Genomic DNA, 12,076 nt, shown 5'->3' on the forward strand with positions numbered 1-12,076 from the left:
TTTTTATGACAGTGAGAAGAAATAATAAATATACTTTATTACAGCTGAAGTCATCATTTTTCAGCTAGCTAAAGTCTAAGTTACAGGCAGACTTCAGGTCTGGTTTAGATCATTGTTACTTATAAATTATATATTTTTCTGGTATAAATCTGCTGTTTTACATGATTGTTAAATGAAATGAACATAATTATTAATTTATGGTAAAAACATGACAGATAATCTGTGAAACAGATCCAGTTCAGCTGCTGTTTATCTATCAGTTTCTATGGTGGCTGTAAGCTGTTGTCCTGTTTGGTCAGTTTCTGCTCCTCCATGCTGTCACAGATGTTACCAGTGGACYGMATGGGCGGGACTCAGTCTAGTGATCTTATTCAGGTCTATGCTCCTACCTGTACATGGAGTCCCCCAGAGGCCGACTGGTGTCAAAACAGTCAGGAAGTATGATGATGTAATCCTCAGAAGAACTGGAGGAGGAGCAACTTCTTGTTCTCTCTTTTGTTCTCTCTGCTGCTTCCTCCTTCTCCTCCTCTGGTTCTTCCTCTGTCTTTTTGACTTCAGGCTCAGATATTCTCTGATTACATGACTGCTCAACTTTTCCTGGGATAGAAACAAGAAAACAAACATCTAAAATACAAGAACCTGTCAAAAGACTCCTGCAAACCGCTTGTATAATAAATATCACTTTGGATTACATGAGTCCTTTTGACTGGTTTTTACCACACTTATTGATTAACACAAATATATTTATATCAATGTCTTTGGTGTTAAGCCTGACATTTTTGTCATGGCATTAAAACAGAATCAAAAAGAAAAGAAACAGATCCGACCAGATATACAGTATAAAATATAGCAAAACTGCAGTTGATTTAAAAAATACGTCTACAAAATACAAGCAATAATAAAATAAAACTGTTCCCAGAAGAGGAGGGCAGTCGACAAGAAAAAATTGAAAATTAAACCTGAATTTATTTTGCATTAAGATTTTAATGAGAAATTAATAGAAAGTTCATACGTGAACAGGAGAACATGTAAAAAAACAAAAAGACTGGGAGGCAACAGCGCTAACCACTGCTCCACTGTGCTGGTTTGTATTATGAGAGAAAAAGATAAGTACTGCTGTATTGAGCTCTTTATATTTCAATAAAAACATTTTTGTCCTTTAATAAAAAAACATTCGTACCCAGTTTGCTGTGACTGACYTCAGACTCTTTCTGGGTCAGGCCCATGAACGGGTCACTCTTGTTGAGCAGCTGGCCATCTTGAGTCGGAGGAGATATGCAGGGAGTCACTTCTGAGTGCAACAAAAACAATTTAARTCAGGTAAGATATGTTCGTGACAGTTAGGAAGGCGTTCATGCAAACACTTTAATTCGAGCTACTGCAAAACAGAAACTGTTGCATCTGCTGTCCCAAACTACATTACAGTTTTTATTGAGTGTTTTGACGCAGCCGTCAACTCAAAAACCACATTTTCAAAACGGTTAACGCAGAGGCCTAAACACTGACACAGTGGTCAAAATGACACATTTTGTTTGCAAAAGGCAACAATTGTGTCAAAACATTTAAAATATGGAACAAAAGCAAATTTTGCCTTCAAACAACTCAACTTTGACACAATGTATGAGCACCTCCAAACAATTAGTACACAATGGGCAACAAAATACAAAAATATAGCACTCAAGTGTGAATCAGTGCACCATTGGTTGTCATTGTAGCCTATGACTGTACGTAGCTTACATGCCAGTGCCGTTTGTAGTCAAATTTGCCCTCTTGCAAAAATGCATCCAGTAGCAGATATGCTTTGATGCAAATTTAATTGATTACATTTTTTTTTCAGACTGTGCCTGACAAGTAAAATATTCCAACAGAGAATACATGGAAATAAAAATAAAATCCTTTACTGTGTGAGAAAAATTATGTAAATAAAAAACAGTCTTTTCCAGTAACGATCAAAAATCTATAGTAGGCCTATGAGTATAAAGAGATAGCCACAAGTGATGCTCTTCTGTCTCTTCTAGTCTGCCTTAGACCTCCTCGATCCATGCTTGCAAATAACAACACAGGCCTGCAGACTGATTGCAAATTGAAAAATTCTGCGAAGAAGTGTCAAACTGGTGCTTTCGTTGTTTCATACTGACAGCTAAAAGGGAGTKTGGACTTCTTGAATGACATCTGCGTTAACTGTTTTGCAAAAGTGTGCGAAAACTGTATCAATCCAATGAGAATGGGTTAACACATTTGCAAGAGCTGTCTTCTGCTCTGCTGAGATGGTGATGATGAAGACTGAGAGGTTCCCAGTTCCTTCAAACAGGTCAAACCAGTCAATAAAAATTGTAATGAGACAAACCAAACATTAAAGGGATAGTATGGTTACTGRTGAAGTGATGTTCTGAATGTTAGTCATCAGTAGTTAGTACCGTGTCAGTCAAAGGGCACAAAGTATGAAMAGCAGTGCAGACGTTTTCATTCAGTCTAGGTTAAAACACAACCAGTTTTTTTTCAAGCTCATAAGACAAACACTGTCTCAAGAATGACAGACCAGTGCGAAAGAACAAAAAACTAGGAGTTAAAGTATTTCTACACTTTTGCATTACATCATTTGTTTAGTTTGTCCCTGGTTAGGAACTGAACAATGTCTGTATGTCTGTGTTAAAACAAAGCAGACAGACCAACGGTCTGCAGAAGCTACAGCTACACAGATCTGTCAATCTCATGCTCCATTCTTCCCTCACTTGTGAACAAATGCCTAAGATACTTGAAACCCTCCGCTTGAGGCAAAACCCCCACCTGAAGAGAGAGCAATCAACCTCGTTTCGACTGAGGATTATGGACTCAGATTCGGCGGTGCTGATCCTCATCCCAGCTGTGAACGGCTCCAATGAGAGCTGAAAATCATGGCACAATGACACCAACAGGACCATCATCTGAAAACAGCAGAACTGGAAACCTGACGTCACTGAACCAGACTCCCTCCCTCTAAGGTGCACGAAGAACCAAGATGTGTAGAACGTGACCCACTCTGACTRAATGTCCTCTGCCTACGCTGGAATGTGGCTGAAGCTCTCTGGAGGTCAGAGTGGAACATCCTTTGGACAGGTTCCTTTGCCAGGTGTTCTCCAAACTCTGACTGGTGTCACAGCTGACAAGGTACTATTGACTATTAGACAGAACATCACTGCAGGTATGAGTGGATCATCCCTTTATCATTTTATATTAGTTTGGGAAAGCAAAGCCTTGAGAAGCATACAGAATTCTCATGCTGTGGTTTTAAACCTCATCAGTCACTGAAGGAAACTGTCCTTACCAGCAGGGCTATTGTTCGGGACACACTCCAACTCTTGGACAATGTTGATGTCCAACAACTCAAACGACAGAAGATCCTGGTGGATAAGCAACAAAAAGCAACCATTTTAAGTTTTGTTGAAGTTCAACTGTTGTCTTTGTCTTCTGCTGCCAAAGGTGACAGGGCAACAATGTGTTTGCCTGCATCTGTGTGTATTCATTTGTCTGTAGATTTAGCAATAAATATAATAAGTTCTCAACTTCATGCATGAGACAAGTTTCCTTCTCCAACAGAGAGGTGATCGACCATGTCCCAAGTACCAGCTTCTGTAAGCGCCAAGAACACTGTCTTTAGCTGGTGCCCATAGAAACTCACGCCCAACACGTATTGCCCCTCTTGCAGGTGGTGGACCCTACAGGAAGGTGAATCCATGTTGTTCATTTGGACCGAGCTAGACCAGGCCTCATAGATAGAGGCCAATAACCCCAGGCCTCTCCGTTGACACTTGCTAACAAGTCTCTCCCCAGGCCTAGCTCCAAGGTACATGTCATACTGGCCAAAGACCAGAGATGCACCCTAAAATACTAAAATGCAAGAAACTAAGAAATCCAAACGTGAAAAAACTGGCCAAACAAACAAAATGAATGCATAAAAACCAAGCTGTGACAGAGATAACAGCATACAGTCATGGTCAAAAAGTTACGTGCACTCATCACGAACACGGTAGTCATATTCGTTTTTGGTTTTTAACTCTTTAGGAACATYTAACATGCAATGATTTTTAAAAAACAGCAGTTTGGTGAAAAAGTCTGAATTTACTGCAGATTTTCTTTTATCAATACAAGGTCAAAAGTATACATACAGGCTCAAATATCTCAAGGTTCTCTTTGTCTCTCGGTTCTATAAGGTCTTAGCTTGACAAAACTGTGGCCTACTGGATTCTCTTCAGGGATCATCGTTTTGCTTCACAGCACCTGTTGGACTAACCCAGTGGTTCCCAAACTTTTTCTGATGGGCCCCCCTTTGGTTTATANGTCCTAAACCTAACCCCACACCTGTAACATGCATTTGGACCCGTGGGGACCTGACATTGGTCCCCACGATTCACTTCGGTCCCCACCTGGCTGCTTTTTTTTTGTAAAAAATACACCACATTGTTGGAAAAACCCGTCCACACACACACGCGCACACACACACGCGCACACACACACACACACACACACACACACACACACTATCTCCAACCACATACACAGATATTTTGTTTTTAAACTCGTTTCAGTTTATTTCTCACCACAAAATATTCTTTAACAATTTGAAATAATGAAAGAAAACTGAAAAAAAAAACAGATTGCAAGAAATTACAACCACTTAAAAAACATCTTAACAGTAATTATTTCAGTATAATGTGTTTTTATCTTTGTGAAAATATTCAACATTGCTTCAATAAAACTTAAAAAAGTATTTCTGTGCAAAGTGGGTTTTTAAACATGAACAACACCCTGAGAGGAAAAAAATAAAGGTTTGTTGATTAAGAATAAATCTCCATCAAAAGCCTGTCCATTATACTAACAACATCTGAACATTCCCCCCCCTCCACTTCCCCTATATTCAGTCAAGCCACCCCCCCCCCCCACCTGCAATGGCACTGGGGCGCACCCCACACTTTGGGAACCACTGGACTAACCAATACTCATCTGTCCCTTTTAGGTTGCAGAAAATTGTTTAGGATGTTCAAGAACAACCCAGGGACCACCAAGGTTCAAGCCTACCATGTTGGAACACCAGTGTCCCATCCTGTATATGGTGAAGACAGGTTTACATCACCATGGAAGGTGACAAACTGAAATTTACAGCTGCACACATGAACAAGACAGATGTTAGAGAAAACTTTTATGATCAAACAAGGCACAGACTGATGATGAGAAGTATGACTGGAGGAGTCCAGATGAGGCTTTCATACCTATAAATATTGTACCAAAACAATAATATCAAATGACATTTCCTGAAAATTATCTTGTGTGGATTTAAGAGAAGCCACAATAAATTATTGTTTATCATATTCCCCTAATCCTAATCCAACTTTTGTGTTTAAAATCATTGAAGTTATATGTTGCAGAAATCGTTCCACAGCTGTAAAGAGCAATTCAAAAATACGTTGTAATAATAATCCTACATGAATAGGACCTTGTGCTCATGGTTAGAGGAATGCATAACTTCCATTACTGAAGGAAATGTATTGAAACATACTCGAACTCTAAAACCACGTTTGTCAGGAGTGTAAATGATTGATTGTTTGTTAGAATCATTCTGTATGATAGAGTTGCAGCTTTACTGACACAGAACTGATTACCTGGGCAGTTAGCAGGTCTACAGATGGGATGTAGAACTCTTCTTGGTCCTCTGACAGTAAAGCTGCATGGACCTTCCCTTCCTTTACAGCCAGGTTCTGAGCATGAAAAACAACACAACAAATGTCTACAAAACAAACACACACACCTATATAAACACACATAGATAGTTGGACTAATGATGGTCGTTCGGCCTATCTGCTAACCCTACTGTACGTGACAAACATAGAAAGGCTGTCGGTGTCTGACCTGTGGTGTGACACAGGGTGATACAAAGATCCCATCAGCCAACATGGGTGCAGGAGCCAGCAGGTCCACCAGGATGCTGCACCACACTCTGGGTCCAAACTGCTCTCCATCATGGGACAATCGCCAGTGGGAGGTGTAGGAGCCCTCAGCAGCAGGAGAACACAGAGCTACACTGACAATCCCAACCTGAGCARACAAAAACATGACATCATCTAATCTGAGTTAAAGCTTCAGAAACATGAAGACACTGTAGAACAAACCTGTCCTGGCTGCAGGAAGGGAACAGACACCTCCCTCCAACGTTCCCCAGATCCCACTGCCAGGTTACCCCACATAAACTTCAGCTGCAGGAATAAAAGCACATTCTTTTAGTTAAACAGACACTTTCTATACGAACCTGTTCAGACATCAGTTAGACATGCACACCTTTAAGAAAACCTAACTTTATTACTGTACTGAAAACACACAAGCTAAACAACAGAACTTCAGTACAAATGATTACTGAGTACTTTAATAGTGCTGTCTGTAATATATTCTTTGGACAAACACCTGAACCCATCGTCCTGTTTCTGTCTCTCCTGTCCTCTCAGACTGCAGATGGTTGAGGCAGAGGAAAGTGATCTGCTGATTACCTTAGATACATAACTTTTATTAAATTACATCTCAGTTTATACTGGATGTGAATGTTTTGTATTATTATTGGAATTTCACTGACTATAGCTGGTTTTATCTGAATTGCATTTTTGATTTGACTTATTTTTTTGTTTTGTTTTTTGGCACAGCACACTGACATGACTTTTGTAGTGAATATATACACGAGGACAAAATTGTTGGTACCTCTTGTTTAATCAAAGAAAAACCCACAATGGTCACAGAAATAACTAGAATCTGACAAAAGTAACAGTTAGTGATGTTACGCTCGACACCTCCTCCTTGACAATGTTTCGAGCAAATGAAGCAGAAGTGTCGCGAGATGGTGTTTCGAGCGCTGCTTCAGCACACTCATGATCACATGACTACTCTAAACGAGGCCTCGTTACGTCACACCGGTGTTGAACTGTTTCAACTCAAGACTTTTAAAAAAGGACCTGATTCATGTTAAAGCAGTGCTTTTTTTAAGGGGAGGTGCCACGTGAAGGAGTCGTCAAAACTGGAGAGGTAGCAGCAAAGACGAGCAACAGATTGACCATCTGAGCTGAAATAATCTTATTTTTAAATAAAAATTATCTTTGACACCCCCCCCCAACACAGACAAACACACACACTGCATGAACATTTCCAATTTACTCCTTATTTTAAAATACTTTTTAGTGATTTAGTATTTCTTGCCAAATAGTATTTCTGTAATATTCCTGTAAATAATTAACTTCTGTTTTAGGTATCAGTATGTGTAAGAAAGTTGTGTAGAGTGTTTTTAAAAATGAAATAACAGATATTTCAGAATTGCTGTGTGATCATGTTGGAGTAGGTGATGACATACATGGTTCCCACACGAGAGAAGTGAGTTTGAATCTTGGGTGTTTTTTTATTAATATATAAACTGTAGTAAAATGCTTTGATTAATAAAAACAATACATAAGATACATAAGATAATTACTAGACTTTTATTTACAGGCAATATTTAGTTAAGGAAAGCAATAATTATCAACAATAAGCTCCAGGTTTATATAAATAAGATCAGAGCTGCTTCACAGAGCAGCACCTGTCGTCATTTGTGACYGCACAGCTGCATTTTACTGTAATATTTTATTATTGTTCCTAAAGAAAACAGTCAGAATGTTCAAGATGCATGTAGAAGCTTTATTATACAGAACAGAGGCTGACTGGTTCACGACATGGTTTGTCCTTCTTTGTTTCATGCAGCTGTAATGTTAAGGGTTGGCCAGCAGATAGAGCAACACTTAAATGTTTCAAATGATTCGGAACAGTCATTTCAGCACAATTGATTCATATTGATTAAGTCATTCAGAAAGCCTCGGTTTATCCATCACTAGTAATAATAAATAAAAATTCTATAAAAATTAACAAATGAAAGTCAGTCATTGCTTTTCAGCCATGCTTCAACAGAATAAAAAATAAAATAAAACAAAGAACTCATAAAACAGGCCCGGACAGAAATGATGGTACCTCCGAAAATAATGTGACCAAAAGGACATGCTAAATCAAGGTGTGTCCACTAATTAGCATCGCAGGTGTCTACAATCTTGTAATCAGTCAGTGGGTCTGGATACAGGGCTGTAGCTGTGCTGATTGGTGACATGGTGTGGATTACAGTTGCACATATTATTCAGACCTGTAAGATCCAGAGGGGACTGCAGCCAACCTCCCTGGATATGGCTGCAGGAGGAAAATTGATGACAAATCAAAGAGACGGCTAATACAAATGATAACAAGGGAGCCCAGAAAAACGTCTAAAGAGATTAAGGTTGAATTTCAAGCTCAAGGAACATCAGTGTCAGATCAACCATCTGTCATTGTTTGAACCAAAGTGGACTTAATGGGAAACGACAAAGGAGGACACRAAATCATAAAAAAGCTAGAATGGAATTTGCCAAACTACATGCTGACAAACAACAAAGCTTTAGGGAGAATGTCCTCTGGACAGATGAAACAAAAATTTAACTTTTTGGCACATTAGCTCTATGTTCACAGAGAGAAAAATGAAGCATATGAAGAAAAGAACACTGTCCCTACTGTGAAACATGGAGGAGGTCTGTTATGTTCTGGGGCTGCTTTGCTGCATCTGGCACAGGGGGTCTTTAATCTGTGCAGGGTACAACGAAATCTCAAGACTATCTATCAAGGGATTCCAGAGAGATATGTGCTGCCCAGTGTCAGAAAACTTGGTCTCAGTCGCAGGTCGTTGGTCTTGCAACAAGATAATGAACATAAACACAGCTAAAACATCCAAGAATGGCTAAGAGGAAAACATTGGACTATTTTGAAGTGGCCTTCTATGATCCTGACCTAAATCCTGAGCATCTTTGGAAGGAGCTGAAACATGCTGTCTGGAAAAGACACCCTTCAAACCTGAGACAACTGGAGCAATTTGCTCATGAGGAGTGGACCAAAATACCTGCTGAGAGCTGCAGAAGTCACATTAAAAGTTACAGGAAACGTTTGATTGCAGTGATTGACTCAAAAGGTTGTAAAACAAAATATTAGGGTAAGGGTACCATCATTTCTGCCCAGGCCTGTTTCATGAGTTTTATTTTATTTATTTTTTTGTTCTTTTGAATCATGGTTCAAAAGTAAGGCACGGTATGAGGGCCAAAATTAGGACTATTACGCAACCAGTGATTGCTATATTCTTGTAGCAGGAGGCTATGGCTGTGTCTCAATTCAAAACTTAACAAAATTCTGTTTTAATTTAAAGCTTTACAAGTAAATAAATAAATAAAAAGCATTAATAATTTGGGTTTAACTCTAGTATGAGTGCTTGTAACTGCATTTTGTTTAACATCTCATTGCAACAAAAGTTTCTTCAGCTAAGTTGTTTAACTTACATTATTCAGTCCATGATAAATTTCCAAACTTCATCATAAAAAAACTGCTGTAAAAAAAAAAKCTTTGCCGTTTGTTTGTTTAATTTGCTGATGGCGCAATGAATTCTGGAATACCGTCGGCCGCATAGAATACTTAGGTGCAGCCTAGGTTTTCGGGGTTTTGTTGGCCGCATTTGTAGCTTATCCGTGCTAGTCGCTAGCCCCTCTGATGCTAACACAAATGAATAGTCTCCTTCTCATTTGCTAGCACCGGCCTCTCAGTTACTGGGACCAGCTGCTCTGTTACCTTTGCCGGCCTATCATCAATCAGATCAATAGCTGGCTTAGGAATAGATATAGCCTCCTGCCAGTGGTGGGCAGCGCTAATCCAAAACTTAGCTCTGCAATTTCTAAATTGCTTATGAAAATATTTAGGTCCGCAACTTCAAAAATGCTTATGTCATAGAAAAATTAGCGGAAGCTAATTTTAAACCGCCTGTTCAATTTGACACTTAATAGCTGACAATTCATGTACAATATGCACAATACTGCCAACTAGTGGTGTATGAATCCTTGTACAACTTAATCCTACAACCGTTGATTGCTGGGGATCTGGTTTCCTGTAACAGAACTTTGGCTCCTGGTGTAAAAATTAAAAAGTTGTTGAGGATTGCTAGTTCGGCTGCTTCTTTGTCTTTTTCTTTTGTTTGTTGTAGATTTTTCATTAAAGAAGCATCAATAAAGTAATTTTAAAACTGTTTATTGGAAAACTGAAGCGATGCATTCTGGGTACACGACNGCTCCTGGTGTAAAAATTAAAAAGTTGTTGAGGATTGCTAGTTCGGCTGCTTCTTTGTCGTTTTATTTTGTTTGTTGTAGATTTTTCATTAAAGAAGCATCAATAAAGTAATTTTAAAACTATTGAAAAACTGAAGCGATGCATTCTGGGTACACGACGGACTGACGGGAAAAGAAAGCATGGGGAACAGGAAACAAGCTTCCCTTCAAAATAAGAGCATCAATAAAGTAGTTTTTCATGTTTCCATTGGAAAACTGAAGCGATGCATTCTGGGTACACGACGGACTGACGGGAAACGAAAGCACGGGGAACAGGAAACTATCTTCCCTTCAAAATAAGAGCTTGGATTTTAAAGTTTTTCATGTTTCCATTGGATTTTAAAGTTTCCAAGTTCACCTGAAACTCATCAAACAGAAGAAGTCTCTTCGAGGAGAGACAAAACGTTTCCTTAAAGAAGAACCCATCGAGAGGACCAACTTAATTTTTCGTTTTGATTTTTTTCTACCTGGATTATGACGTTTTCCATGTAGTTGCTCCAGTTGATGTCATTCTTCACCAGCATAACATCTTTAAATCATTTCTGAGTCTCTAACACGTTAGCCGATTGCTTTTGAGCTCCAGCGTTTAAACTTTTCATTTTAAAAAAAAWGGAGCTCCCGTTGTAAAGTAAAATAAATCAATACATACAAAATTTTAGCATGGATTACAAACGTTTACTGTTTTTGCTATTGCCTTCCTGCTACGTAAGCAGACACAAAGCATTGTGGGAAATCAGAAGCGTGGCTCAAAGTGACAGTCAGGAAGATGTATACCTTCCCAATAAGTGTGTTTATCTGGGTAGATCACGTGTGTTGTGATTCATTGACAGCCATACCTTCTGCTGTTCAAGATAATGATGAATGGTAGATAATTAGTTATTAGCAGTACTGCATTTTAATTTTAGAAAGCGCAAATCTGTTTATGAATTATAAAAATGAGTAAGTCCGCTAAGGCYCAAATGAAATATTTAGGTCCGCAATTAGCAGATTTGCACTTTAGTGGGCTTGTGRCCACCACTGCCTCCTGCTACGAGGATACGTATAGCACCCGCTGGTTGCGCAATAGTCAATTTCTGTGACCATTGTGGGCTTTTGTTTCATTAAATGAGGCGGACCGACAAATTTGTCCATGTGTGTAAAATATACAAAAATAAACTGAATTTATGAGGAATGAGAGCTCAGCTCCATCTGCCACACAAATGATTTACGAAAACATCTTTAATAATAACTTCACTACGTCAAGTCTTGACACTGTCTACATCTCTACATTGCAGTTTCTGTGATTAAACTAATAACATCATTTATATCAGTGTTATTAGATTCAGTTATAACATATAACTCTTATTTTTGTTATCTTGTCATCACCTAAAATCTGAACTCTGTGTGTCTGAGGCTTTTGGTTTATGGTGAGTGGGGATGGATAAAAACCCATTCGAGTGGGGCGCCTCGTAAGCGATGTTGTGTTCGGCTGGTGAATGAACCCAAGAGAAAGCTGACACGAGGAGCTCAAAAATAAAAGTTTTATTAAATAAAATTTAAAAAATGGCTGACATAGCAGCAAAACTACAAAACTACAAAGAGAGGCATAGAGTCACAAAAAACAGATGGGCACAGCCATACAATGATCCAGTGAGCAGTAGCATGCACAGACATTTTTGGGGGCAGGTGTTCAAATGTAAAAAGAGGGCACCTTGTCTGGTGCACGGAATCAGCAGCTGTCCTAATAATGTGACATTACAGACACATCTTGTACATCGTGCATACAGCGGGTAAAATAAGTATTGAACACGTCAACATTATTCTCAGTAAATATATTACTAGAGGTGCTAATGACATGAAATTTTCACCAGATGTCGGTAACAACCCAAGTG

General features: G+C 38.9%; 1 protein-coding gene across 1 annotated transcript in view; it reads right to left on the reverse strand.

Annotated features, from left to right (window-relative positions):
* Positions 1-12,076, reverse strand: part of LOC106525260 (next to BRCA1 gene 1 protein) — a gene marked incomplete at its 5' end in the record, with an annotated part of 35,401 nt that overhangs the window by 10,913 nt on the left and 12,412 nt on the right. The window contains 6 exon segments of the mRNA XM_014019427.1: positions 390-597; positions 1,181-1,291; positions 3,305-3,380; positions 5,637-5,732; positions 5,884-6,069; positions 6,144-6,227. Coding sequence (XP_013874881.1) covers positions 390-597; positions 1,181-1,291; positions 3,305-3,380; positions 5,637-5,732; positions 5,884-6,069; positions 6,144-6,227 — 761 coding nt within the window.

The sequence above is a fragment of the Austrofundulus limnaeus genome, unplaced genomic scaffold (genome assembly GCF_001266775.1).
Source record: "Austrofundulus limnaeus strain Quisiro unplaced genomic scaffold, Austrofundulus_limnaeus-1.0 Scaffold220, whole genome shotgun sequence".
Classification (NCBI taxonomy): domain Eukaryota; kingdom Metazoa; phylum Chordata; class Actinopteri; order Cyprinodontiformes; family Rivulidae; genus Austrofundulus; species Austrofundulus limnaeus.